Below are 24,697 nucleotides of genomic sequence, written 5' to 3' on the forward strand. Positions count from 1 at the left end.
AAATAGAAATTATGTGTACCCATTTTCATCCTTTGAGGGTTTTAGCCGGCTTCATTTTATAATTATCTTTTTATAAACATGGATTGCTTAGGGCCCAAATCGGCCAGAATGAAGTACGATTGCAGGCCCATCAGATGCACCGGCCCATGCACGGTAGTTCCTCTTCCTCTGTCTTCGTCAGAGTCTTCGTAGGCCCATCAGAAGGCGCAAGAGCCAACCGATTTTACCAAGTCTTCTCCTTCCTCTATCTCTCCTAGTATTTCGGTATCCTCACCCGCCTCCGGAAAGCGAAAGCAACGAGACCCGAATTAGCGGCGGCGATGGCTCTCCCGGCGTCGAGCACCACCCTCTCCCGCTTCCTCTCCGCCCGCCGCATCCAGCCCGCCGACGTCACTGCCCTCGCCACCTGGGGCGTCGCCGCCGGCACCGCCGCCTTCTACCTCGTCCAGGTTGGTGCTAAAACTGTTAATCGACGACGACTCGTTTGATTGTATGCACTGCCCAATACCCCCACCCATCCGCTCCTTTGTCCCGTTTGCTCGTAGCCGTCTCTTGATCCGTGGTTATGTGTATGTTTGGACTGTTTAGGGTTTGTTTTCCGCAGATCCGATCTGCCATGTCTGCGTGCCTGTTGTTTGGTCTAGATCCGCGGCGTGCTGGATCGGTATTCAGGCTCCCCGATCTGACCTTCGATGGTGTGATCTGAGTGGGATTATCAGAAGTTTATGACGTTAGTTAAACCTGTTTGGATCTAAATAGTACTCCGTTGGTAGCCAATTGATTGTGATGGCCACATATTTTCTCTATAACAGCTAGTTTTAAGGTGCTTTAGGGATAGTAACGTGCTTCAGTAAATAGAGGACAGGACACATGTTGAAGTAGCTATGGTCACATCGACATCATGCAAACATGATGCTTGACCAAATGATGAATACGCAATGGACTTCTAATAGTTTGCAAAACAGAAACTTCTAATAGTTACGGCACTTAATCTGGATGAACAGTTATTTGAATTTTGTGAATTTTGATGGATATCATCTACTTTTAGTTATTCTACTCTGATAACGGGTATTTTTGTTTCGCACCCACTTCGTTAGTTTTCCATCAGAAACTTTGATTTCCTTTATCTTTTTGCCTTATCTGTTTCACATAGCAAAGATGTACATTGTTCACATGTACTGTAAAGTCTCTCCTGTTTATCTTTCTGTGAAGAAACATTATCAACATACATCCTTTGCTTAGAGAGGCACTTCGACCTCATCCTAGATACCGCAAAATAACCCTTTTGGAATCGGAGATATCATAGTATGTCACTCAATGGATGGAAATGCTATCTGGTGTATGGAGATTTGAAATGCATTGGTCTATTCTTATTATGCATGATCTTTAAGTTTATGTTATCACATTCTGCTAAGAACTTGGGTATCTAAATGACTAAATGTGTCCTACACAGCCTAGTTATTGTTTTTGGTGGGATGTATGTTCCTAGCTTTATTTCCTATCACTCGCCAGAATCCAATATTCAATGCTGCCATGCTGAACATCCAAATGGCTCATGCAGTTTTGTTGAACATCCAACATGCTAGTTTCATACAGTTAGTGTGTCTTGCCAGTTACTACTCTTAATATGGCCCTCGCATTTTTAGCCACATGGAAGATCTTGGTAATCAATCAAGTATAGTTTACTTTCCAACATGCTGTTAATTTGCTTTCTTCTGATTATTTTTTCTGAAGGAGATCACCATATTATTTGGTTTAGTTTTCGCTCTCCACCATTCTAAAATTATTTTGTTTTCTTTTGCAGCCATTTGACTTTATTAAGAAAACTTTCTTCGAGAAGCCAGAGCCAGAGGCATGAGTGTCATGGGCCCAGATGGCTGCAACTTTTGATGTGTTTACATTTCCGGAATGATCTCTGAGCTGAAGAGAACTTGGATGACCCAGCCAATAATATATAAGACCCTGTTGTTTGCTTGTTTGATTGTTCATCCAGATGTAGATTTCCTGTTGCATGTAATCCTCAGCAGGGGAGGGGAATGATCATGTAAACTTATTTTTAATGAGAGAAGAATACTGTGCTTCGTGTTCAATTCTCGTGCCAGTTCACTGTCTAGTGAGCTAGCTGAGCAAGAGAATCTCGCTCCCGATACCGGGACTCTCATTGAAAATCCCTATGTGATTACCTCCACTGCCTTCTGGTCTTGTGCTTCTGTGCCAGGCAAGCTTCGTCTTGTGGAGCTACTACGTAAATCAATTCACAAATTAAAATATCTGCAGTGTTAATCCAGTGAAAAACAATACCATTGTACTCTCTTGAACATGTGATGAACATGTCAAATTTCTATGAGGTGGCTATCTGTCTTTCAGCGAGCCAGACCTGCTGGGCGTAAGTTGATACATGTTGTCTCTCGCAATATGTAACCTTGTTATGTTTGCAAGAGATTAGTTCTGGTTACCTGTTACCTGGTTCTCGCTTTCCTTCTTTCTGATCTCTACAGTAATACTTCCGTCTGTGATGAAGTTTATACAAGGAACTTCTACTAATGTAGCTCTCTAATTTTTGCGATTTCCTCCGCAGTTAATTTAGCCCAATTATGAGTCAAGTACATTGTGCATTCTCGATCTTTTTAGAAATTGTTTGAGGAGTAACTTCATCTCAACGTTGGAAAATCAGCTTAATATCTCTTACCGTGTGTGTTCATGTATTTCTCTCACTACTCTCTCTCTCTCGATTCACCTTTGTTCGCGCCTGTGATGATTTCTACATGAAAAGGCTTTGCATGGACGAGGTGTCCATGTTTGGGTTTGATTCCAACTTCCGTTCTACCTTAGTTCTCCAGTTTCATGTTTCTGTCAGAAATCCACAAGATCATTTTTTTTTTACAAAATTCGTCGTCTTTTCAAAACACCTTTTGGCAGTAGTTTCATCTCGCTATTCCACACCTCCCATGTCTTGAGTTTTCTGTTTCGAGAATCATAGCCGAAGTGGTTAGGTTCTCTTCGTGTCACTCTGTTCATGAGTATTTATTTGGTATTTGTGGATCCTCTTCTCTTTGCATTAGTACTTTGATTAGTGATGGTCTGTACATAAAAAAAACGGCTTACTTGGACGAGGTGAATCTAATTTTGGCATCGCTGCCAACTTTCATCAACGGTAACTTTTCAATTTCATGGTTTTATTCGAAGTTGACCAAGATCCATTTGCTAGTTTGTTGCTCACAATCGATCTATTTAAAATTCCTTTCCTAAGTAGATTCATCTCACCTTTTACACAACTTTCATGTTATGTGTTCTCTGTTTTTATAATAATCATACTGAGTTTTCCTTTTGGAGAATCAATCATAACGGAACTGCTTATGCGATTTCTGCAAGTGTGACGCCTTGGACACGAAGCAACTTCCATGCTAAGATGCGACCACAGAACGTTCGTCCCCTCGCATACTCAAAGTACAACATAGTCATCAAAGAGATAACATAGTTAAAGAAACAACATACTCCGTCGGAGCTGTCCAAGTCGAGTTGGCAGTTGCAGGCAAGCAAATGCTCCAAAAACTCCTTGGCCACATGCGCAAACTATTTGCCACCCACAAGTCATCTTCACCAAAGTCAAGTCCGTACCTCGATCGTTGGTAATACGAAGTTTAAATTTGTCGTCACCTCCTGCGAAACCAATAGCCGCCACCACCACCGGCACGCCACCGGGTGGACCGCCTCCCGAGAAACCCCGGCAACCCACCGGAGCAAGCACGCCCACCACCCGCTCGCCTCCAGGCCCCACCCGCACAGAGTTTTCCGACAGACAGGTGTGTGCCCCGCGATGTTCAGCGGCGGCGGTTGCTGCCCGCCCATGGATCTTATGAGGTCGGAGACGATGCAGCTGGTGCAGCTCATCATCCCTGCAGAGTCAGCGCGTCTCGCCGTCTCCAACCTCGGCGACCTCGGCCTCGTCCAGTTCAGAGACGTAAGCACGCACCTTTGCTTCTTTGATTTTATTCTGTTTGCTGCTCGTATTCCTTGTGCGCGCGGTGGCTGTCTCGATCGAGTGCGGGTGGTTGAATAGTGTTTGGAATTTCGACGCTGTAACAATCGCCAGTGGTGATGCGTAGGTTAATCTGGTTACCATCTCCTGCTGTTTTCCTCTCATCCTCTCGCATCCTCGCATCATCCATTTATCCCCAAAGAAAGTAACTTATGGTCGGATTGACGTACGCTTGGTTAACTCATCTATTTTTTGAGGTGTTGAAGAAACGACCTTAGGATTAATGTAAAAGGGTCTGTGCCCAACATCACTATGAATCTATGATGGTACATGGCTCTCAAGTACATATAATAGCCTAATTGAGGATTTGAGGTTCTCATGATAAATAACTAAATTTAACAAAGAAAGCCGTATGCATCTTTTCGATGCAGAGGCTGGTGATCTCATCTTCCATTTCGAAAAAAAAAGATAAATAACTAAATGGGAATAGACACATTTGAAATTTAGTTAATGATCTGAAGTATTTTTCTACAAGACATGTAACTGTATGCGTAGCTCTATGTCACAGGATAATGTAATCTCAGATCAACTTAATTGGTAGAGAAGGTAAAGCCTTAAACCTGTTGACATATGTGACTTTGATCTGCCTTTCCCTTTTGGCCGAGTCCAGGAGAATCTAATATTAATATTTACCATTTGTTTCAGCTTAATGCGGATAAGAGCCCATTCCAACGGACTTATGCTGCTCAGGTACTTTGAACTTTCTTGTTGCTGTCCATGTTTTGTTATATATAGATGGCTTGTATCTGTCTAGCTTATGGCCAATCAAAATACCCAGTTAATGCAATAATTTGGTTTTCAGCATCCTATGTATCTTGATTACATATAATCTTATGCATAAAAGGCCTAGACCAGTATATGCCGCATAAGGTTCTGTCATCGATTCAATTTCATATGGAATTTTTGGTCCTTTCGGAAGTATCCTAAATTATGCTGTACTCTAAGGGCAGGTTTGGATTGTGGCCAGTGTGCGCCTTACCAATTTTTTGACCATGACCAAAAAAATTGATCTATGTTAGAATAGTTGCCAGCCTTTTGGCACTGCTTTTTTTTTTTTGAGAAAAGATCAGGCTGTTTTTTATTATTCACCGGCCTCCAAAGCCAAAGCGTTCATTACAAAACTAGGGGGAGTACCCACCCAGGATTCACTAATCTTATTCCTACAGCCTGCCTTCGCTAAACGATGTGCAACCTCATTACAAGATCGACGAACATGAGTAATCAAGACATCCTCAAACTCGCCAAGCAGAGCCTTGATATCCTCAACCAACGGGCCTTGAGCTGATCGATCTAGCTCTCCGCTTCTCAGTTTTGACATAGCACCCGCACAGTCCGATTCTAGTATAAGCTTCACCGAACCCATCTCCTTCGCTAGCATGACTGCTCGTCTACAAGCCAGGAGCTCCGAGCTCTCAGGGTCACTCACATGGGCGAAAAAATGGCTCGCTCCAGCCAACGGAGCACCATGATGGTCGCGAATAATCACTCCACCGCCTCCATGTTTGTCATCTTGAGAGAAAGCTCCGTCCGCGTTCACTTTATGCCATCCTAGCGGTGGTGGATGCCAGTGCTCCTCCACCCGCGGGTTGCTCGCTGGAACCGCATTTTGGATTCCTCGCCACTCCTCCGACAGAGCCAGGATGCGGCTAGCCGTCCTTCTGGGGTCCTCAATCAGTGCTTCATCCCGCGCATCATTCCGTACAAGCCAGAGGTGGTACAACGCCATCATACCCAGTGTCAACTCCTTTTCATCCACCCTCCCCATCCATTCTAGGAGCCAATTTTTAAGCTCACTTGGTAATCTGATATCAGCCGGAGGTGAACACAAGTCCATCGTTGCATGTTTCCGTAAATGATCCCAAGTTTCTACCGAGTGGGGGCAAAACCAGAACCTGTGCAAGTTGGTCTCTTCCCTATTACATGCAACACAACGCACTCCCTCTTTAATATGTCTTCTTTTCAATTCTGCCCCAACAGCCAACCCATTTTGTGCCAATCTCCAACAGTGTATTTTCACTTTCCCTGGTACATTAGCGCCCCAAAGAGATAACCAACCTTGGTGTTCGCTGCAGTTCAAAGATGAACTCGCTGTCCCGGCTGACATACGCTTGAGATGCCGTTTTAGGTGATACGCCGATCTGACACTGAATAACCCATTTTTGGTGTAATTCCATGCTAAATAATCATCCGTTCCAGCACGACCCACTGGGATTTTCAGAATATCATCGACGTCCCCCTCCTCATTTAGCTTATCAATATTCCAACCTTCCCCTTCAGGCAACAACAGCTCGTTTACTTTCTCAACATTCTTATCCGGCCTGTGGCATATGGGGCGTTTCAGTGAGGATCTTGGAATCCAATTTTGGTTCCACACATTGATCTTTGTGCCATCACCCACCCGCCAAATCAGGCCTTCTTTTAGCAGATCTCTCCCAAACAAAATACTCTTCCAAGTATATGAAGCTCTCTTTGGGCATGCTGCGCCCAGAAAGTTGCCCTCCTTAAAATATCTTGCACATAGAACTCGAGCACATAGGGAGTCTGGTGCTGTCACCAAACGCCATGCTTGTTTAGCTAACAGTGCTTGGTTAAAATCTGTATAATCTCTGAAGCCCATCCCGCCACTGCGCTTGGGAACACACATACGATCTCAGCTTATCCAATGTACTCTCTTCTTTCCTTTATTGTCACCCCACCAGAAGCTCGAGGAAATTGATTTAAGTTCCTTGCACTGCCTCTTTGTCAGCTGAAAGCATCCCATAGTATAAGTTGAGACAGATTGCAGGACCGATTTCACAAACACCTCTTTCCCGCCTTAGATAAACCCTGTCCTTTCAACCCTGCCACTTTCCCTCTCGAGCGGTTAGAAAGGTGCTTGAAAGCACCATATTTAGATCGGCCTACCACCGTTGGCAGGCCCAAATAACGCTCCGAGAGAGCCTCACATTGTATGCCAATTGTCTCCTTCAGAGAAGTCCGCAACGCCGCCGTGCTTCCTTTCCCAAAATAGATAGATGATTTCTGTAAATTGACACGCTGTCCTGAACACTCCTCATATTGCTGCAAAATTCTTTTGAGAGCCAACACATTGCCATTGTTAGCCTCCAGAAAAACAATGCTATCATCTGCGAATAACAAATGTGTCACCGTCGGTCCTCCCCTTCCAAAACTAACTCCAGCCACCTCTTTTTCAGCCTGTGCTTGGCGGAGGAGATCTGAGAAACCTTCCACGCAGAAGAGAAATAAATAGGGAGACAAGGGGTCCCCCAGTCGTAAACCCCTCGAAGGAAGGAAGGACTCCGAAAGGCAACCATTAAGCTTAACTGAAAAGGAGACAGACTTGACACACCTCATGATCATCGAGATCCAAGCCTGTGAGAAGCCCATTTTAATCAACACATTTTCCAGGAAGAGCCATTCTACGCGGTCGTAGGTCTTCATCATGTCTAATTTGATTGCACATAAAGGCTGTTTTCTCTTCCTTGTTCGGACTGCATGCGTGCACTCGTATGCAATAAACACATTGTCAGTAATTAATCTTCCCGGCACGAACGCACTTTGTTCTTCCGAGATCAAGACGGGCAAGATTTTCTTTAGTCTGTTCGCTGCCATTTTTGATGCTATCTTGTAGAGCACGTTGCATAAGCTAATGGGGCGAAACTGAGTGAGCAGCTCAGGCGCATTGACCTTGGGGATCAGAACCAGAATGGTGTTGTTGAAATCCGCTGGACATTCTTTCCCAGACAAAAAATCCCTTACAGCCTGACAGACATAGGTTTTTAAAAAAGACCAGTGTCTTTGATAAAAAAGGGCTGGGAGCCCGTCCGGCCCAGGGGCCTTAGTGGGTCCCATCTGAAATAGAGCTTCTGTGATTTCCTTGTCCGTAAACTCTGCAGTCAAAATTCGATTCATGTCTTCAGTTACAAGATTGTCTATCAGGTCTAGCACCTGATCTCCACCATTGGATCCTTCCGATGAATAAAGCGTGTGATAAAAGGCATGTGCCATTGCGCACATCCCTTCATTTGTTTTGCACAGGGATCCATCTTCTCTTCGTAGGCCACGGACTGTATTTTTGCGCCTTCGATGCGAGGCTCTATTCTGAAAATACTTTGTGTTTTTGTCGCCCGCCTTGAGCCATTCTTGCCTTGACCTTTGCCTATACATCACCTCCTCCTTTTCATAAACCTCATACAACTGCTTTTCTAGCTCACGTACTTCTGGAGAGGTGCCTTGCAATATTGCCGCAGCTCTAGCTGTCTCAAGCTGGGCGCGCAACCTTTTTATTTCAGTTTTGACTGAACCAAATTCCTCAAAGCTCCATCTCTTAATATCAGCTGAAACCTCATGGAGCTGTCTCCACAGGTCGTTCAAACCATGGACATGTGATGATCTGTTATCCCAGGATTCTTTAACCATTACATCATAACCTCCATGTTTCAGCCACATCTCCTCAAACATGAAACCTCTAGAATTTGGCTGTTTTTGCATCGGTGGTTCATCAGCGACTCGGATTAAAATAGCCATGTGATCTGATTCCTCGGTCACTATATGTTCCACCATTGTCATAGGGTACAAGTCAAGGAACGACGCTGTCGCCGTCCCCCTGTCCAGCCGCACTTGGATATTTTCCCCTTCCTCCCGTTTGTTATTCCATGTGTAGTCATATCCCTTGTATCCCAAATCCGTAAGGTTACAATCAGCCAGGCACTCTCGGAATGCATCCATCTGAGCTTGGTTCCGTGGGTTACCCCCTAATTGTTCATACTGGAACAAAATCTCATTAAAATCTCCGGCACATAGCCACGGCAGATCATCCTGTGACTTCAGATACCGCAAAGCTTCCCACGTTTTACTCCTCAGTTCTGTACGTGGCTCTCCGTAGATGCCACTGAACCGCCAAGTTTTTCCGCTATAGGTAATTTTAGCATCGATGTAGTATTGACACCATGGTCTGGTATGTACCTCCACATCCTCCTTCCACCAAAGAGCCAAGCCACCACACCTTCCCTGACAATCCACAGCCACTCCATTAGTGAAGCCCAGACTCCATTTTATTTTTTCCATCTCTTTTGCTCTTTTCTTCGTCTCACACAGAAACACCACCCTTGGGTTGTAGGACCTGCAAAGATCCCGAAGTTCGCCTACTGCCGCGTCCAACCCTAAGCCGCGACAGTTAAGGCTGAGGATATTCATTGGTCCCGGCGGCCCCGCGACGCAGGGTTCGCCGATTGGGTTTCTAGTCTTTGAAACACTGAGCTGCTTTGTCCTTCTCTTCTTCCCATCATCGGATCCTCAAGCCTATTGAAAACTGATCCCGTTGTTGCCAAACCCTCATCTCCACCATTTTCCACTTCCATTCTGTCAAACACAGAGTTCTTTCGCTGGCGCTTGCCATCCTTCGACAACCCGTCTTCCCCCACTACCTGAACCGGAATAGGCATCCAGATTTGTTTGGATCCCCTCTTCTTGCCCCCCACACCCTGTGGTGCATGAGTGGGAGCAAGCTCCTTTGCACGCTCCTGTGCAACAGGAAGGTTCCTAGACCGTCTCGTGAAAGTGCCTTGTCTCGAGGACCTCCCTTCTACAACCACCGCTGCTTTGTCCCGAAGCTGCTCATCAGACATGGTGCCATCCTGTTTGCCCTTGTCTATAGCTACAACGTTGTCATAGCTCGAGTCATTCCCACCAGTGCGGGATGAGCTCGAGAAGGTCTCATCTCTCATCAGGTTTCCCCTCCTGGGGATGTCTCTGGTAGTGACACCGCCCCAACCACTTGACTCCGATCCCGTTGAGTAGTTGTAAAAGCTTCCAGATGAGACCGATGGGCGGGGAGGGGCCGCCTGTTTCTGAGGTTTGCGTGGCGAAGCCCTGAGCCACTCTCCCCACTGCTTTATCTCCGACTTCTCAACAGCACAGCCATCCTCCGGGTGAACAATGCATCCACACTCAAAGCAAAAGTGAGGGATCCTCTCGTACTTGATCTCAAACCAGGTTCCTTCTTCATCGTCTTCCCTTTCCTTCATACTCACGCCCCTCGGGAGCGGCTGATCCACCCTTATTTCCACCCTAATCTGTAGATCCTTACCCCATGCAATACCATCTTGATCAACATCGACAGAGATATACTTCCCAACCCAATTACCAATGAGTGTGCCATACAGTTTATTCATCATATCCATGGGAAGGTCTGGTACTCTTATCCAGACGTCCATCGTATCAAATATCATGTCGGAAGGTCTCACCGAGCCAGCATAGTTCTTCAGAAGAACAGCAGCAAAATCAAACCGCCACGGGCCATTATTCAGCGCATGCTTCCAATCCCCTTCCGAAGAGAATCTCACCACAAACCTATTGTTGCCAATATCCCTGAATTGTGCAGGCCTATGGAGACCCCACGCTCGATCCATCGCCCTTTCCAGAGCTCCGATCACTAACTTCCTTGAGGAACAAACCTTACCCACCGCCGCCGACCTCGGGCGCGGTGCCTCCGACGAACTCACCCCACCGATTACCAGCCCAGTGGCCTCCTTTTCGGTCAGCAGTAGATCGCCCAACCTCGCCGATAGACCAGCCGCAAGATCATGGCCTCCCCTCTTGGCAGGCGAACGCGAGGGTGTCCTGGACGAACTGCCACCCATCGGCCCCGAGCGGGAACGCGCCGACATGGCAGTACCTTCTCCTCCCCGCAGCAACCGATCCCCGGGAGAGACACACACCGTCGCACGGATCAGATCTTGCCGTCAAGATCGTAGCCGCCATCGAAGTCACCACCCTCAAGGAGAAAACCCTAGCCCAACCGCGATCGCCTCCGTGATCGCCTCCAGGGAACTTTCGCCTGTATTTGGTGGACCCTCCCGTTAGTAAGCCCGGCTTATCGCCTTTTGGCACTGCTGATGCTACTTTACCATCTCTAGTTCATTTTTTTAGCCAATGTTGGCCAAATCATGGACAAATAAAACCACAACCAAAATTTTGACTACCAATCTTTGGTAGGGTATAAACTTGGGCAAAAACCTAGCATACCCTAAATTATAATAGTATTTACTTGTGCATACTGATCTGTGAATTTTATAATCTTATTGCTGCGTATACACTTTGTGCAGATCAAGAGGTGTGGTGAAATGGCTCGTAGGATGCGTTTTTTCAAGGAACAAATGTCCAAAGCTGCCATATTGACTTCTTCCACTCAATTTTCAGGAGCTCCTTTGGAATTTGATGACCTAGAGGTATTTAGTTAATGGACTTATACCCTCATCAAGTGCAGATTGTAAATATATAATTTTATTTTAGTATTATCAACTAGCAGATAAAACTCGGGGAATTCGAAACCGAGCTAATTGAAGTAAATACGAATAATGGAAAGTTGCAGAGGGCATACAATGAGCTGGTGGAGTACAATATTCTTCTAAAAAAGGTATGGCCCCATTAAAGTACCATGGCATAATTTTAATGTGATCCTCTTTTCTCTTTTCATGCATTGACGATAACATCATATAACCGTGTACAAATTGGAAGGGGCCAAACCCTGAAGTTGCCCTGAGGTATAAGCTATAGAAGAAACAAGAAAAAATTGCCTGCTGAATATTTGTGAAATAAAGGAAAGATAACTTCACAACTAATATATAGCACTCTCTAGTTTTCCGTTTTCCATTAATCGTGCATTACTTTGCGTTCTGTTGTTCGTGACATGAAATTCCTGACATTCAAATCTTAGCGGGGATCAGTAAAGTACAGCAAGCATAGTTGTCGTAGATGCAGGTTTTGCTAAACGAGAAGTGAAACCACAAAACATATCATTTGGCAGTCTGAATGAAACTCTTGCAACTTCTAACGAAAATTTAGAAGATGGTACTTGCTGCCGACTCATATGTTAGGTCAACAACATGAGAGGCGTCATGTAGCAAACAGTCTATGGGGTGGCGTATAGGAGCAGGCCTTGTTGACCTAAAAGAGTAATGTTGAGGACTGTTATACATTGTTCATTACTGATTGTATTTACTTTCAGACTGGTGAGTTTTTCTGTTCAGCTGAAAGAAGTGCGACACAGCCACAGAGCGAAATGTTGGCAGATCAGTCTGGTGATTCTTCTCTGGAGAGTCCTTTACTGGAGCAGGTGTGGACTATTATTCTAGGAAACAAATATCTTCAATGTCCTTCCTTGACTCCATGCTGTTTCTTCAAGTCCCTATTGTTTTCTCGTTTCAGGAAATGGTTACAGATCCATCGAAACAAGTGAAGCTAGGTTTCCTGAGTGGTCTTGTGCCAAAACAAAAGGCTATGGCTTTTGAACGTATACTTTTCCGTTCCACCAGGGGCAATATGTTACTCCGACAAGAATCCATTGACGAACCTATAACTGATCCACAATCTGGAGAGAAGGTTAGTACTTCCGTTCATAAATCAACTCCACGCAAGTTTTAGGAGTTAATTCTGAACATTCAACTAGATGATTCCCTCATTTTTATTTTCTTTTGTGTTGAAGATGAAGTTTGTGAGTCCTCATGTCAGATGATTGAAAATGTATCTAACCAGCATGACTGTAAATCTGAAACAAACTATCCTAGATCTTGTGGGTTTTATAATTGATTACTCCATCTGTGCAATGATATTTAGTATTCAGCTGTTAGATTAAAGCCACTTGGTATTGTTGCTGTGTTTCCCCCACTAGTTACGTGTTTCTGAAATATTATCCTCAATGCTATAATATATACTGACAGGTCGTGAAAAATTCTTTTATTATATTCTACTCTGGGGAGAGAGCAAAATCCAAGATTGTGAAAATTTGTGATGCTTTTGGTGCCAACCGTTATCCATTTCCTGAAGATCTTGCTAAACAACTGCATACTATTCAGGAGGTTGGTGTTTATTACCTTGTGCTGTTCTTTAATCCATCTTTATACTCATTCTGATTTGTGAATTGGTTCTCTTAAGACTGTTGACCTCCACAAGTGGTTGCTTTTGTACATATATATCTACGCGATGTGTGGTTGTGCATATACTATACATTTGACATTGTTATCATGCAATATACAACACACCATCCTTGATTTCCATTTTAAAATTATTAAACCAACTATTATTTAGTACTTATTAAAGCCAAAGTGACATGTTTGGAGGCAGTATTTTTGTCTTTCTATTTTGATCTTTCATGTTGGATAATAAAGGTGATGTTATGGAATTTTTTTTCTTTCCTGTCTCAAGTTTTGCATTTTCAGAAGTACTGAAGTATAATCCAATTCTCTTTCTACAAAATTCCATATGTTTTATTGTACTAAGTTTACATAATTACTATTATTTGTTCTAAAACATTTACAACTTTTTAGGTATCTGGAAAAGTGTCAGAGCTGAAAGTAACTGTCGAAATAGGTTTAGCTCATCGTGACAGCATACTAAAAAATATAGGCTCTGAGTTTGAACAATGGAACAATCGGGTAAGCTTGTAATATTTCCTATCATACAAATCATACGTCAGTGCTATCTGAACATTCCTTGCTGAATATCTTATTAATTCCTTTGCATTCAAGTTTAATTTTGACTGAAATACAAATGGTTCAGTTAAAGAAGGAAAAAGCTATTTACCACACGTTAAACATGTTCAGTCTTGATGTGACAAAGAAATGCTTAGTTGCTGAGGGGTGGAGTCCAGTTTTTGCTACAAGTAAGGTATCCAGATGCACTCTCATCCTTCCAGTCAATGATGTTTTCTGCTTGATTTCTGGTTTCGGTTGCTCTTCTTTTGTTCATAAGGTTGGGTGTCTTTTTTATCTATTGCAGGTCCAAGACGCACTTCATCGTGCTACTACTGGTAGCAACTCTCAAGTTGGTTCCATTTTTCAAATTCTTAACACACAAGAATCTCCTCCAACATATTTCCAGACAAATAAATTTACTTCCTCCTTCCAGGGCGTTGTGGATGCCTATGGGTAAGATCCAAAAGTAAAAGAATTTTTTTTGTTGGAGTGGACTAGGTAGCAGCGTCACATTTTAGACTTCCCATAAGTCACCAGCCCTCTCCTCATATGCATGTATGCAACCAAAGAGACAAATGTATGGAAGCATAACATCGACAAGATTCTTTTGGTTTGTTCAAAACCTTATCCCTCAAGCGTGTACACGAAAACTTTTATCAAGAAAACTCTTTCATCAGCAATTACTACATGTTAGTTACCAGGTTATGATAATTCGTGGATCAGATGCCTGATATTGGTGGTGTCAAGTTCTATTTTTTCCTTAAGTTTTTGTGTGCTATGTGCAATATTTTTCCTTAACTACAATCGTGGTTATGACATTTATGTTCGAACTAGTAGTAATAAAGATTTAGGTTCTCTGGTGTTTATGGTAATTTAAGCATATAGTTACCATCAACCAGGAATAAACGAGCCCCTCGTACCGCAAAAAATTAAGTATTGGGATTTGTGGTATCCATATTTTATTTTTTTGGCATCCATAAATTTGCTTAGTCTCTAATTTTGCATGAAACATATTTTGCAGTATTGCGAAGTATCAAGAGGCAAATCCTGGTTTATTTACTATTGTAACATTTCCCTTCTTATTTGCCGTCATGTTTGGAGACTGGGGTCATGGAATTTGTCTCCTACTTAGCGCATTGTACCTCATAATCCGAGAGAAGAAGCTAGCTTCACAGGTTTTCTCAAGAGCCTTCTCTTATTTCATTTGCTAGATATATTTTTTTGTAACGAAATTAGTACTAACTATCTTTTTTTCTTTGCTCTCAGAAACTAAATGATATGGTGGAGATAATGTTTGATGGACGCTATGTAATTTTGATGATGTCCCTTTTTTCAATTTACACTGGATTAGTATATAATGAGTTCTTCTCGGTTCCATTTGAGATCTTTGGTAAATCGGCCTATGCATGCCGTGATCCTTCCTGTGGGTAAGGAACCTAAACTGCTAAATTCCTGCTCCTACTTTGATGTTTTATGAAAACCTTATTTGAGTTTCCTTCTTCCCTCGTTTTATTTATAGAGATGCTACAACTGAAGGATTACTTAAGGTGAGGCAAGTGTACCCATTTGGAGTGGATCCTGTGTGGCATGGTAGCCGCAGTGAATTGCCGTTTCTGAACTCCCTAAAGATGAAGATGTCAATTCTTCTTGGACTTACACAAATGAACCTTGGAATTGTGTTGAGTTTCTTTAATGCAAAGTTTTTCAAAAATTCTATTAATGTTTGGTAAGTTGAGCTCTTCTGAGGAGTAGTCACGTGACCTCGTCTTTACTACTATCCTGACAATTTCCTTAAAACAGTAGACCATACTCATCGAGTTGTTGTGTAATTTTTCAACAGGTATCAGTTTGTTCCTCGGTTGATCTTCCTGAACAGCTTATTTGGTTATCTGTCAATCCTCATCATTATTAAGTGGTGCACAGGCTCAAAGGCTGACCTATACCATGTGATGATATATATGTTCCTCAGTCCAACCGATGATATTGGGGAGAACCAGCTATTTCCTGGACAGAAAATTGTGCAGGTTTGGTGATCTCCATTGCTGCTATGTGTTGATTCTGTTAATTATGCATAACATTTCTCGCTTACAGCTTGGTCTACTTCTTCTTGCTCTGGTGTCTGTGCCTTGGATGCTAATTCCGAAACCATTTCTTTTGAAGAAGCAACATGAGCAGGTTACAGACTTTCTGAAATCCTTAACTGACTTCCCACTGGAATTTATATGCCCATTTGTTGATGTTATCTTCTTGCTCCACCAGAGGCACCAAGGCCAACACTACACCATGATCCAGGCCACAGAGGACTCAGTGACGCAATTGGGAGGGCATCATGAAAACCCACACCACCATGAGGAGTTTGAATTTAGCGAGGTTTTTATCCACCAGCTGATCCACACAATCGAGTTTGTCCTTGGTGCAGTCTCAAATACCGCCTCATATCTTCGTCTTTGGGCTCTCAGGTACCACTGTACTTGATATGATATATCACCTCTAGTTATGCTAACTTTCTCCTCAGTGGGGTAGGCATTGAAATTAACTGATGTTTTTGTTTGTGCAGTCTTGCGCACTCGGAGCTGTCCAGTGTCTTCTATGATAAAGTTCTTCTTCTAGCATGGGGGTAAGATACACTCTATCTATTGTTATTTTTCTACGATACAGTGGCCGTTCTAATCTTTACTGCGCTCCATTTGCAGATACAACAACATTATCATCCTTGTCCTTGGAGTAACCGTCTTTCTCTTTGCCACTATTGGTGTCTTACTCTCGATGGAGACCCTAAGTGCATTTCTGCACGCCTTGAGGCTCCATTGGGTCGAGTTCCAGGACAAGTTTTACGAGGGTGATGGGTACAAGTTTGAACCATTCGCATTCTCGTCGATCATCGAGGAGGAAGACTGAGTCCCTTCGTTGTATGTTATATGTATATGATTTATACGACCTTAAAGGGGCGTTCCAATCTGTGGAAACACATGTTCCTTGAGCCGGAGCAAGGTATTCGGAATCATTATTTTGGAATCACTATTATCCATATCTGGTTATACAGGAGCAGTAAATTGTTATGTGTTGTAACCTTCACGCACGGTAGCTGCTGATGCGGCTGATTCAGAAAGTCAGCATTTCATCGCCATATAGTTTTCGTGGTGCGATGTTGATTCTTTTGTAATTCATGTTTAATATTGTTGGTGTATGTATAAGTGAACATCTTTTTCGAATGGGGGGGGGGGAAGGCCCAACCTCTGCGTCAAAGTGATGCATACTCTTATGTTGCTGGCCCATGTGACCTATCTATTCACCCACGAGCTGATGTATATATATATATGCCCCTTACTCCAGAAACTGAAAGAGAGACAACTGTGCGCCCACCTCCAATGTCAGCCACGACCTCTCTTCTCAACATGGTATCACAGCACTTGAGGGCAGAGATGGCGGGGCTGCCAAAGATGAAGATGGTGTAGTGGATCTGTTGCAGGATGCATCGCATCTGGTGGTTTTGCATCAAGAAAGCACAAGGGGAGTTCCGTGGCAAGATTGAGCCATGTCAGAGGACTTGGCCAAGGCGCTGGATAGGCTGGTGGAGCTTCTAACCGCAAAAATTGTGGAAGTTGTTGTTGTGACCAAGGCAGTAGATGGAGCTCCTTTGTGTGTTGGCTCGTCACAAGCTGAGGGAGTGTAGAAGCTGTAATCGACCCCAAATGAGTCAAACTGGAAGGTGTCAGCAATTACTTGAGCTAGTCAAGGAGAGGATTTTTGTTGCTGAAGATGAAAGCTTTGGAGGGATATGTGCTGGGGGAAGTTGATGAACCTGTAGAAAAGAAGAGTGATGAGTGGAAGAAATGGAACACTACTGATTCATGTATACTTGCGTGGTTGCTCAACTCTTTATCTAAATCAGTTGCTGCGTCAATTGACGCACTCCCTATTGCAAAGGAGGTATGGAAAGCTTTGTCTCAGATGGATTCTGGTAAGGGAAATGTGATGTTGGTTTCTCAACTTGAGGATAGAGTGCATGATCTGAATCAAGGCGAAAAACCATCAGTGACCCATGTAGCGGAGCTGAAACAGTTGTGGGCTGACTTGGATCATCTTGATCCCTTGGTGCTTGCTCATTCTGAGTGTGTTGTGGTAGCGAAGAAATTGGTTGAAGGTAGGCTGGTACTGAAGTTTTTGAAGGGATTGAATCCAAAGTTTGAGAATAGAAGGGCAAACCTGATACACGAAACTCAGTTGCCTTCACTTGAAGCTGCTATAGCTGCTATTGGTCAAGAGGAGAAAAGTCTGAAGTCCAATGAAAAGGAAATGGATTAGAGCAGATACAAGTAGACCTGTGAAGAGGTATGGCTTTAATGTTCATGACATTAGCAACTATGTGTCATACGAAGCATTGTCACCTTCCTACCATACATTTGTTACGTCCCTACAATTTGTGAATATTTCTACTGATTGGAAAGTAGCATAAAAAGACACTAAATGGTGTGCAACCATGAGAGAAGAGTTAGAAGCATTGAGGAAAAATCAAACTTGGGAGTTGACTGACTTACCTGAAGGAAAGAAAGAATTTGGATGCAAGTGGGTGTTCACAGTAAAACAAAGTTCAGAAGGAAAGATAGAATTGTATAAGGCAAGATTTGTTGCAAGGGGATATAGTCAAAGATATGGGATTGACTATGATTAAACCTTCGCTCATGTGGCAAAATTTTGGATGGACATTGCATCAGCTAGATGTGAAGAATGCTTTCTTGCATGATGATCTTCAGGAAAAGGTGTATATGGAGGTGCCACTAGGAATGATTGCATCTAAGAATGGAGGAAAAGTGTGCAAACTAAAAAATTGCCTCTTTATGGCATGAAAAAATCTCCAAGGGAATGGTTTGATCGGTTTAGAAGGATTGTGCGTGACATAGGATATGAGCAGTGTAATGGTGATCACACTGTGTGTTACAAACATTCAAATCAAAAGATAACTATCTGGCAGTTTATGTGGATGTAATTATAATTACTGGTGACGATGAAGCTGAAATATTCAGATTGAACAGGTGTCTAAGTAAAGCTTTTGAGGTGAAGGATCTTGGCCAACTAAAATATTTTATGGGCATAGAAGTAGCACGATCTGCAAGGGGCATAGTGTTGACACAACGCAAGTATGTTCAGGATCTTCCGAACAAAACAGGGATGATGCAATGTTGAGCAGCGGCAACACCCATAGATCCGAATCATAGAATAACATATGAATCTGGGGAATTGGCGCAAACGGAAATTTATTAGAAGCTTGTAGGAAAGCTACTATATAAATATATGTCATACAAGGCCCGACATTGCTTATGCAGTAAGCATGGTAAGTAGAGATATGCATGAGCCTAGGACCCACTTGGATGCAGTACATCAAATTTTGAGGTACTTAAAGGGAACTCCAGGAAAGGGTCCGTGGTTCAAATGTAATGGACACACCTAACGCTGAATGGCTACAGTGGTGATGATTGGGCAAGTTGCCTTGATGAGAGGAGGTCAACTTCACGATACTGTGTGTTTTGTTGGAGGTAATGTGGTGTCATGAAGAAGTAAAAAAGCAACCAGTTGTATCGAACTGCTGAAGCAGAATATCGAGCAATGTCGCAAGGACTGAGTGACATGTTGTGGTAAGAAATCTCTTAAGTGAATTGAAGGTGCTAAGAGATGAACATTTGAATGTTTGGTGCGATAACAAGTCAACTATATGCATAGCAAATAATCCAGTATGACAAGACAGAATCAAACATGTGGAGATTGACAGATTCTTTATCAAGGAAAAATTAAATGCTGGAATTATCAAGATTTTATGTGAAGACAAAACAACAAATTGCAGATTGCATAACAAAAGGGTTGTGAGCAAAGGAATGCAACTTGGCTTGTAACAAGATGGGGATGATAGATATATAACTCCCATCTTTAGGGGGGTGTTGAACAATTATTGGGTATTATGTTGCTGGCCCATGTGGCCCATATATTCACCCCAAGGGTTGATGTATATATACCTGCCCCTTACTCCAGAAAACCCTAAGAGAGACAGAAGCTATGCACCCACCTCCAAGGTCGGCTGCCACCTCTCTTCTCAACACATACGATCTTTATTTAGATTTTATTCAACAAATATCTGCCAAAGGCATACCTCCCAAAAACTGAAGCCACCACTTAACACCTACAAACCAGGCAATGGGTGAAGAAACATGTCGTCAGGGTCTTATGCTCGAAAAATAGAAACCGATGCCCCATCAGCTAATCAGGCACCGGGGGCATCACTCAGTCACCCTATGGAAAAACAAGAGCGCACAACCGGTGTAGCAGAACCTTCATGATCGCCTCATGCTCTCGTTTTGGAATCCACCACCTCCATTAACCGTTGGTCTATCTTCAGGGTAGAGATCCGCATAGTCCATAGCAGGCTTGCCATTGACACCACCCTGTGCGAGTCCATTACATCGCAACCATCAATGAGAACCCACTGCACCACGTTGCCGAGACTCGCCAACTTCAATGTTGTAGAAACACACTACTCCACCTCCTAGCTCCACCATCCGGTAGCTGCTCCCAAACCCAATTCCCTCATGAAGGAGAAAGACGGCCGTAGCGTCGTTGTTGTCCGATTCGGGATACCTGGACATAGGGTTTCTTCGGAAGCAACTTGAGTGTAGTGGAAGTAGACCCCAATGATGATGCCTTCAACAAGAGAACGATGCATACACACCACCATCACCCTCCATGACCAAAGTCGGGGAACGACTTTCACGAGCGTCTACACCACCCCAACTCCGTCGGACCATCTCCAATCCACAGGCCCCGTAGGGCTACAGCTCTCCCTCATCCAGTGTCATTGACGCCAAAGAGATCCAACCGACATGCGCCTCGTGCGATGAACCTAGGCTCATGATCCCGTGATCTGCCTTCTCCAGGCACCACCACAAGAAGCCGCCTCCTAGCCAAACATCCCGGGTGGAGGGGACGCCACCACCATCGTGTCCAGAGCCGCCACTCAAGGTTCCATGTGATGTAGATCGATCAACACCCCTTGCCAAGAAAGTTGTCCCCGCGAAGCCACCGGAGTGACATCGTGCCATCGAGAGAAGCTACAGCAGTAGGTCTTATCGTTGCTCCAAATCAACACCGAGTGCTTCCCCTCCTTTTACGCCATGAACACGAGGTCATTCCCTACTTCCCTTCATGGGAGGTGCGTGGGGTTTCCCGACAGCCACCTCCGGGGAAGACGAGGTGCGGTCAAGGGAGGAGGGTGGTGGCTGGGGGCGGCTAGTGTTTCTCCCCGGTCGCCCCTGGAAGGAGGCGATGCAAGGGACACGCGAGCCGTTGTCCAAAATTGGGAGAGTTTCACTTCCAGACCTCTGCACTAACTAGGGATGCACACAACCTTGGTTAAGATTAAAACACAGTGTTGGCTTCTGCATGGAGCTTGACATGGTATAGAGTTAAGGTCTCAAGAATCGTCGGTGCTCCTCTCTCCATCTACAAGGTCCCTAGTGCCTACCTGCGAGTTTCACGTGTTAATTTTTTCGAGAAAACGCAAAAGATTGTGTTCCGACTCATTCGTACACAGAGTTTGATATAAGTACAAAGAGGCCACACCCAAGAACAATGTGACATACGACACACTAAGCAGTGCGGAGTGACGTCGCTATCCCCGAAGCCCCTGTTGTCGCCCACAATTTGGCCTTCGCCTTTATCGTGTCGAGATCGATCGTGCGCCATGAAAGATGACTCGTTGCGCCACTTCCAGAGCCACCAAGCTGTTAGCATGATCGTTGAAGTGATTATATTACTGGCCGCCTTTTGGGAAGCTTGGACGGTAGTGTCCCACCAATCAATGAACATATGACCCCATCAGCCGGAATGGTCGCCGGTGAGAGAATCCAGGATATTACCTCGTGCAATGTGATTCGAGAATAGGGACATTCGACTAAGATCTACTCCATAGTCTCCATTTCCTGGTCAGAAAGGACACAACTAGGAGGATGTTGCAAACTTCTACGGTGGAGCTGATTCGCTGCCGACCAGCGATCCTTGCAGTTCAACCACAGAAAGAACTTGACCCGAGGGGGCCCAAGACTTCCAGGTTAGCTTCCAAGACGAAGACAATACCGATCCCTAGAAAATTGTTTTGTAGCCGGAGGCAAGCGTGTAAGCACCATGTTGTAGGGATACGGCAGGCTACATTATCCCAAATTTTTTTACCGCGTAAACCAAGATATATGTAGTCATAGATCACGGGATTAACACTAGACGCACAGTTTCGGAGCTCGATGAAGCACGTCGGGGCAGTGTAGGCATACTACGTCCTCCTCCTCGTTCCACGAGAATCTCCCTCTTCTGCGGCTCGTCCAAGTGTTACAGATGCAACACCTCCAAAGGTATCTACACGTACGTAGTGGAAGCATCGCCGGACTGCTATGTCCGCACGTGCAAGTGAGGCGTGAGAGGAGTGGCAGTTTGGTGGAGTGATTCAATCCTAATCAGCTCGCCCCACCCTCTCTTATATAGGCGTCCTTGTTGGACTTCAACACTTGAGGCCCATTAGTACCCTAAGCCTGATCTAATGCGGACCCGATACGAATTAGACTTCCAGCCCCTTAAGTGTGTGACCCTATAAGTTCACACATGAATAGACATGACACGAGTAATTTTAACTGGACAATAGATGGTAGCGACCTCTATCAAGACGTGCCAACCTCCTAAACACACTGATACGTCGCAAACGTATCTATAATTTTTGATGATACATGCTTGTTTTACACCAATTTCTATATATTTTGTTTACACTTTGTTGCACTTTTATACATTTTCCGGCACTAACCTATTGACAAGATGCCACAGTGCCAGTTCCCTGTTTTCTTCTGTTTTATATTTCAGAAAAGTTGTTCAGGAAATATTCTCGAAATTGAACGAAACAAAAGCCGAAGATCTTATTTTTCCGTAACGAAGACGAAGTTCGGAGGAGAGACGAAGTGGGGCAACAGGGTGGGCACACCACCCCATGGCGCGGACAAGGGTGGGCCTGCGCCATGGCATGGTGTGGGCCACCCAGGCCTCCACCGACCTCGCCCTTCCGCCTATAAGAAGCCTCCCGACGCGAAAACCCTAAATAATCCAACCTCCATCCACGAAAAGTTTCATAGCTACGCCGCTGCCGAAGACAAGTTTTGGGGGACAGAAGTCTCTGTTTCGGCACCCTGCCGGGACGCGGAATTGCCCCCGGATCCATCTCCATCGACTCCACCATCGTCTTTATCGTCGTTGCTGACTCCCATGATGAGAAGTGAGTAGTTCTCCCCCGGGGCTGAGGGCTTTACCGGTAGCTATGTGGTCTATCTATCTCTCTATGTATGATATTTATGTGAACATGAGCTTTGTAATCTAGTTGAATAAGTAGATGTTATTCTTGAAATATTGTGCTACTCAAGTGGTTTTATTATGTGATCTTCGGGAACACCTTGTTCCGCAGTGTGAAGGTGATAGTGTGCACACCGTGTTTATCTCTTAAGCTTAATTTTCAGAAATACTTAGGAATTGTGGTGTCTAGTTACTACCATCTTTGTATGCTCAAAGTGATAACGTGGGGCGTCCATAGATTGGGAATGCGAACTTTAAGGAGTGCTTATGCAACCCTACGCAGTGAATTTGTGTTTGTTATCAAACCAGAGTGTGGTTCAAAGTAGCGTGGTGAAGATATAATATCTATGTATTCAATTATGGTATCATTGTTGAGAGTGTCCACTAGTGAAAGTATGATCTCTAGGCCTTGTTTCCAAGCATTGAAAACCCATTTACAACCAGTTCTGCTACATGTTTGCTTGCTGCCATTTTTATTTTAGAGTGCAATTACCACTCATAATTATCCATATTACTTGTATTTCAGTATCTCTTCGCCGAACTAGTGCACCTATACGCCTAACAAGTGTATTGGGTGTGTTGGGGACACAAGCAACTCCTTGTATCGTAATTGCAGGGTTGCTTGAGAGGGATACCTTTGACCTCTCTACCTCCCTGAGTTCGATAAACCCTGGGTGATCCACTTAAGGGAAACTTGATGCTGTTCTACAAAACCTCTGCACTTGGAGGCCCAACACTGTCTACAAGAATAGAAGCGTGCGTAGAAATCACACGCATGAAGATCATATAGGACGAACCATCAAAATGTTTTTTCATGACATTCTCTTTGCCTTACGATATCCAGTTAAGCTATAAGCTAACAACTCTCTCTCTCTCACTCTCTCTCTCGATCATGTGATTCAGAATCCCTTACTAGGTTAAACCTTAACCTTATGTAGAATGGCCATGCATTTCTGGATCTTATCACTCGAGGGGCCCAGAGATATCTCTCTCGTGTAGAGAGGGGAAATCCCATCTTACTTGACTATGCCTTGTAGCATGCTTCAAGAAAACTGCGAAAGCCACCTTTATAACTAACATGTTGTGGTGTAGGGTTTGATATCCCCTAAGTAGGTCGATTCACATCTCAAGTACATGTGACAATCTTTGGTTTAAGGACAAAACGTACACATTGTGTAGAGAGAGAACTGCGCGCAAGTGTAATTGCCATGTCTCATGTTAGGTCAGTCCAACCCACTGTTCATAACATGTGTCCACATCATTAGTTTGACATCTCCATTTCTATAACTTGCGTAACATAGTCATCAACCAATTGATGTGCTAGTCTAATATTCAAATGTGTCCTCACATGAAATTCGAATAGGGACAACTTTAGAAAACTATACAAGTGAAGAGTTTCACAACCAATTCATGTAATTTCCAATCAATACAATTTGCCTTCCTGATATGTATATTCAAGGAACATTACAATAACTCATGGACCTAACGAAATATAATCATCTCTATGATTTCCTCTAGGCCACATTTCTTACACATGTGCCATCCACAACAACCTATTCGGGCCAACAACAAACCGGATGCCACATATCAACCTCCATTCCTAGATATATACTAACATAGCGCACAAGGCTGTCGGTGAGGGGATCCCAGACCGTCCTCCACTTTTGAATGCACTCGAAAATCAACTTGAGTACTTCAGGCGCTATCTCGGCGATGGATCTACCATCCAACAATCTGTCCTCCAAGGAAAGGGCGAAAGTTTTGCTTTGAAGTACCATCCTGGTAGATGCAGCGAGCACACTCCATTCGTCTCTTG

The 24,697-nt window shown here is 44.0% G+C and overlaps 3 protein-coding genes across 3 annotated transcripts; all 3 read left to right on the plus strand.

Moving 5' to 3' along the window:
- The first annotated feature begins 220 nt into the window (after window positions 1-220).
- LOC127331498 (ubiquinol-cytochrome c reductase complex 6.7 kDa protein) lies at window positions 221-2,090 on the plus strand. The gene is made up of 2 exons (XM_051357676.2): window positions 221-449; window positions 1,805-2,090. Exons 1-2 carry the CDS (start codon window positions 321-323, stop codon window positions 1,856-1,858), a joined length of 183 nt encoding a protein of 60 aa, XP_051213636.1. The 5' UTR covers window positions 221-320; the 3' UTR covers window positions 1,859-2,090.
- Window positions 2,091-3,563: 1,473 nt separating this feature from the next.
- Window positions 3,564-16,706, plus strand: LOC127331499 (V-type proton ATPase subunit a3). Its single transcript, XM_051357677.2, has 18 exons — window positions 3,564-3,961; window positions 4,685-4,729; window positions 11,146-11,268; window positions 11,349-11,456; window positions 12,048-12,155; window positions 12,248-12,421; window positions 12,760-12,897; window positions 13,366-13,473; window positions 13,598-13,705; window positions 13,817-13,965; window positions 14,534-14,687; window positions 14,779-14,939; window positions 15,032-15,238; window positions 15,353-15,536; window positions 15,604-15,687; window positions 15,772-15,971; window positions 16,070-16,129; window positions 16,206-16,706. Exons 1-18 carry the CDS (start codon window positions 3,818-3,820, stop codon window positions 16,408-16,410), a joined length of 2,460 nt encoding a protein of 819 aa, XP_051213637.1. The 5' UTR covers window positions 3,564-3,817; the 3' UTR covers window positions 16,411-16,706.
- A 565-nt stretch (window positions 16,707-17,271) lies between these two features.
- On the plus strand, window positions 17,272-17,817 carry LOC139835422 (uncharacterized). Its single transcript, XM_071825273.1, has one exon. It carries the CDS (start codon window positions 17,272-17,274, stop codon window positions 17,815-17,817), a length of 546 nt encoding a protein of 181 aa, XP_071681374.1.
- The last annotated feature ends 6,880 nt before the right edge of the window (window positions 17,818-24,697 follow it).

This window comes from Lolium perenne, chromosome 2 (genome assembly GCF_019359855.2).
Source record: "Lolium perenne isolate Kyuss_39 chromosome 2, Kyuss_2.0, whole genome shotgun sequence".
Taxonomy (NCBI): domain Eukaryota; kingdom Viridiplantae; phylum Streptophyta; class Magnoliopsida; order Poales; family Poaceae; genus Lolium; species Lolium perenne.

What these genes read in the sequence shown, in the direction of transcription:
- LOC127331498 (XM_051357676.2), top strand. Translation starts at nt 321, where the DNA reads ATGGCTCTCCCGGCGTCGAGCACCACCCTCTCCCGCTTCCTCTCCGCC. An exon ending in CCGCCTTCTACCTCGTCCAG is followed by an intron (nt 450 to 1,804) that starts GTTGGTGCTAAA and finishes TTTCTTTTGCAG; the next exon opens with CCATTTGACTTTATTAAGAA.
- LOC127331499 (XM_051357677.2), top strand. Translation starts at nt 3,818, where the DNA reads ATGTTCAGCGGCGGCGGTTGCTGCCCGCCCATGGATCTTATGAGGTCG. An exon ending in CAGTTTTTGCTACAAGTAAG is followed by an intron (nt 13,706 to 13,816) that starts GTATCCAGATGC and finishes TATCTATTGCAG; the next exon opens with GTCCAAGACGCACTTCATCG. An exon ending in GTTCTTCTTCTAGCATGGGG is followed by an intron (nt 16,130 to 16,205) that starts GTAAGATACACT and finishes CTCCATTTGCAG; the next exon opens with ATACAACAACATTATCATCC.
- LOC139835422 (XM_071825273.1), top strand. Translation starts at nt 17,272, where the DNA reads ATGAAAGCTTTGGAGGGATATGTGCTGGGGGAAGTTGATGAACCTGTA.